General features: G+C 43.6%; 1 protein-coding gene across 28 annotated transcripts in view; it reads left to right on the plus strand.

Annotated features, from left to right (window-relative positions):
- Positions 1-2957, plus strand: part of OSBPL1A (oxysterol binding protein like 1A) — a 230497-nt gene extending 227540 nt beyond the window's left edge. For all 28 annotated transcript variants that reach the window (XR_016214098.1, XR_016214099.1, XR_016214100.1 and 25 more), the window contains one exon: positions 1752-2957. Coding sequence is in view for 25 of the 28 variants with exons in the window: in XM_070050375.2 (XP_069906476.2) it covers positions 1752-1854 (103 nt within the window). In the remaining 3 variants the exon portion in view is untranslated. The remainder of the gene's footprint in view (positions 1-1751) is intronic.
- Positions 2958-3184: the final 227 nt, after the last annotated feature.

A 3184-nucleotide genomic window follows, 5' to 3' on the forward strand; every position in this document is an offset into this window, starting at 1 on the left:
TACAGAGAGAGAGAGGTCTTCCATCCACTGGTTCACTCCCCAGTTGGCCACAAGGTCTGGAGCTGCGCCAGTCCAAATCCAGGAGCTGGTTGCAGGGGCCCAAACATTTGAGCCATCCTGTACTGCTTTCCCAGGCCATAGCAGAGAGCTGGATCAGAAGTGGAGCAGCTGGGACTCGAACCAGCGCCCATATGGGATGCCAGCACCACAGACTGTGGCCTTACCCACTACACCACAGTGCAGGCCCCACCTTACTCTTTCTTATAGTTTCCAGAAGCAGTTTATTTGGAAAGACTGGCAAAGGCATAGAAACCTGTTTGCAGAAGTGTTACTCTGAAAGCTAAATCATATTTAGAACATGATTAATTTGTTTTTAATATTTTCTTTTACAGAGACAGAGAGGTCTTTCATCCCACTGGTTCAACTTTTCAAATGGCCACAATGGCCAGAAGTGGGCCAGTCAGGAACCAGGAGCTTCTTTCAGGTCTCCCACACAGATGAAGGGGCCCAAGCACTTAGGCTATCCTCTGCTACTTTCCCAGGCCATAAGTAGAGAGCTGGATTGGAAGAACAGCCACAAGCAGAGGCTTAGTCAACTATGCTACAGCACCAGCCCCAACAAATGTAATTTTGAACCTTCTGAGCAAGTAATTTTACATTCCATTACCTAGAGAGAGCTAATGCTGCAGAAAAGATGTTTTTAGAGGTCAAGAAAATGATTAGAGCAGCTCATTCTAGAATTAGAAAAGCCAGATAAAACCTAGGAATCTATAGTAATGTTAGAACTTGAGACTGGAGAGGATAGGGACTAGACTGACGCCAGGAGGTTATGAATATAGCGTATTAGAAAAGTCCAAGTCTATGAAGTCCAGCCTGAGTTTCTCTCAATCTTCCATCCACTGGTTTACTCCCGAGATGGCTACAAAGTCCAGGGCCAGGCTGAAGACAGGAGCTTCTTTTGGGTCTCCCCAAAAGAGTGCATGGGTGCAGGGGCCCAAGTAGTTGGGCCATCTGCTGCTTTCCCAGGTGCATTAGCAGGGAACTGGATGGGAAGTAGGAACTTGAACCAGCACCCATATGGGATGCCAGTATCGCAGGCAGATGCTTTCCCCTGCAAGTTAAAATTTTAACTGCTGACAGATCAGCTCCTCATCTCTGAAATGGAGCTTTAAGACTTTGGGTGGGGGGGGGGGGGTGCACCATGGCATAGTGGGGAAAGCTACTGCCTGCATCACCAGCATCCCACATGGGTGCTGGTTGGAGTCCCAGCTTCCCCACTCCTGATCCAGCTCTCTGCCGTGGCCTGGGAAAGCAGTGCAGGATGGTTCAAGTCCTTGGGCTCCTGGCTCTGGACTGCTGCAGCTCTGGCCATTGCAGCCATCTCAGGTGTGAACCAACGAATGGAAGACCTCTCTCTGCTCTCTAACTCTGCTTTTCTAATAAATCAATATTTAAAAAAGTTTAGAGGTTGTTTACTCTCACATATCACCACAGTCTGTAAAAGTTTCCTTATCCTAAATCCTTATTCTTGTTTAAAAGAAAGGTCAGTGGACCAGGGTCCTGAACATTGTTTCTCTCAACTCCTACTTCTGTTGAGTGGTACTTACTGTATTGCTAAATGCTGTGGAAAATCCGCAATCCTCTTGTGTGCTATCGTTACCCCCTTCGGAATATTATTCCAAGTGCTTGCCTCTCTAGAGAGAAGAGCTGAACCATAGCCCCAAATAAATCTCTTCCTTTCTCTTAAACAGGTGGTTCCGCCAAGGTCCAAATCCATACAGTGGAGCCCAAGACTGGATCTACTCCGGCAGCTATTGGGACAGAAACTATTCCAATTTGCCTGACATTTATTAAAGTGGCAGACAAGTCAGGGTGTTTGGCTAATCTACAGATAAGTCTTAAACCTAGGTTTTTAAATTTTTTTCCTGGTTTCTATTCATCTTTTAAAAAAAAAGTCTGCTCATGAGATAACATGCATTTCACCCAACAAAAGTAGGGCACATGGTGATGATGAAAGCCTTAGGAGAGCTGCATAACTTTGCTATCCAAAACAACTTATTTGGAAGACTGTTTTATACAGAGGTGAGAGTGAGTGCTGGAGACCGCGCTTTTTATGGTTGCTGTTGCCATATTTCCTGAAGGTTTATACCCAAATGTGACTTTAGCTTTATGGAGTTCTATAGCAATCCCAAATCAAGTTATTTTGAATATTTTTATGCTGTCATGCTTGAATGTTTTAGATATAACTTTGACGTGTTTAGAATTCTTCTATACAACGTTCATGTGCTCAAATGTAGAGGTGATGTCATTTTGTAAACACTACAATAAGATGGCTTTTGCTCATACTAACCTCTCCATTTTATCCCTTACTGCCTCCAAAAAGAAAAGATGCCCGAAAATTCAGAGTAGGTAATCCTGATAGGAAAATCCTAAACTGGACAAGGTGTTTCATTTACTTATTTTAGTGTTCTGAATTCACTTTTATAATTTCTGAAATCAATGAGTTAAAATGTTTAAATTGTACATGTTTGAATTGAAAATATGTATAAAATCTAGCCATTCACAAAATATTCTAAACATAGGTTGTAGTCATTCCATAATGACAAAGCTTTTTACATGCTTTAGCTTCCAGCGGCAGATGCCCCCCCGAGAAAGTGAGCCGCACTCATGCGTGTGTGTGAGCGTTCAACTGTTATGAAAGGAGGTCTTGTGCATTTCGAGTTGCAAGGTACCTGTGTACTTAAATATGTATGGAGACCGACTGTACAGTAGTTTTGCCCCTTTAATTGGGGTATACTAATCTAATCTTGTAGTATTTATCCATCCAACCCCCAGATTGAGATACTGCTCCCAGGGGCCTTAGGTAGTTGCCAGTAAGTTATTTTAACGCTGTCTTGAAACTAACCAATGTTATGAAATAATCTACCTGATGCTAAATAAAGGCTTTAGAATGTCCACCCAAAGTGTGGTTTCTTAAAACTTCAGATGCACTCATGTTGCCCCTTAAGGACACTTTGGAGTACTCAGGGTAGTATTGAGGTGCCACCACCCCAGGGCTAACCAGGCACTTAGGTACTGGGTGATTCCTCTCTGGTAAGTACAGAAAATGCTGGTGCTTCCTACAGCCTCCTGGGTTTGGTGGTTTGAATACCTCCTTACTTAAAAAATGAGAACCCACCCCGGG

Source organism: Oryctolagus cuniculus, chromosome 10, assembly GCF_051225735.1.
Source record: "Oryctolagus cuniculus isolate XC-2025 breed Fujian yellow rabbit chromosome 10, ASM5122573v1, whole genome shotgun sequence".
NCBI lineage: Eukaryota > Metazoa > Chordata > Mammalia > Lagomorpha > Leporidae > Oryctolagus > Oryctolagus cuniculus.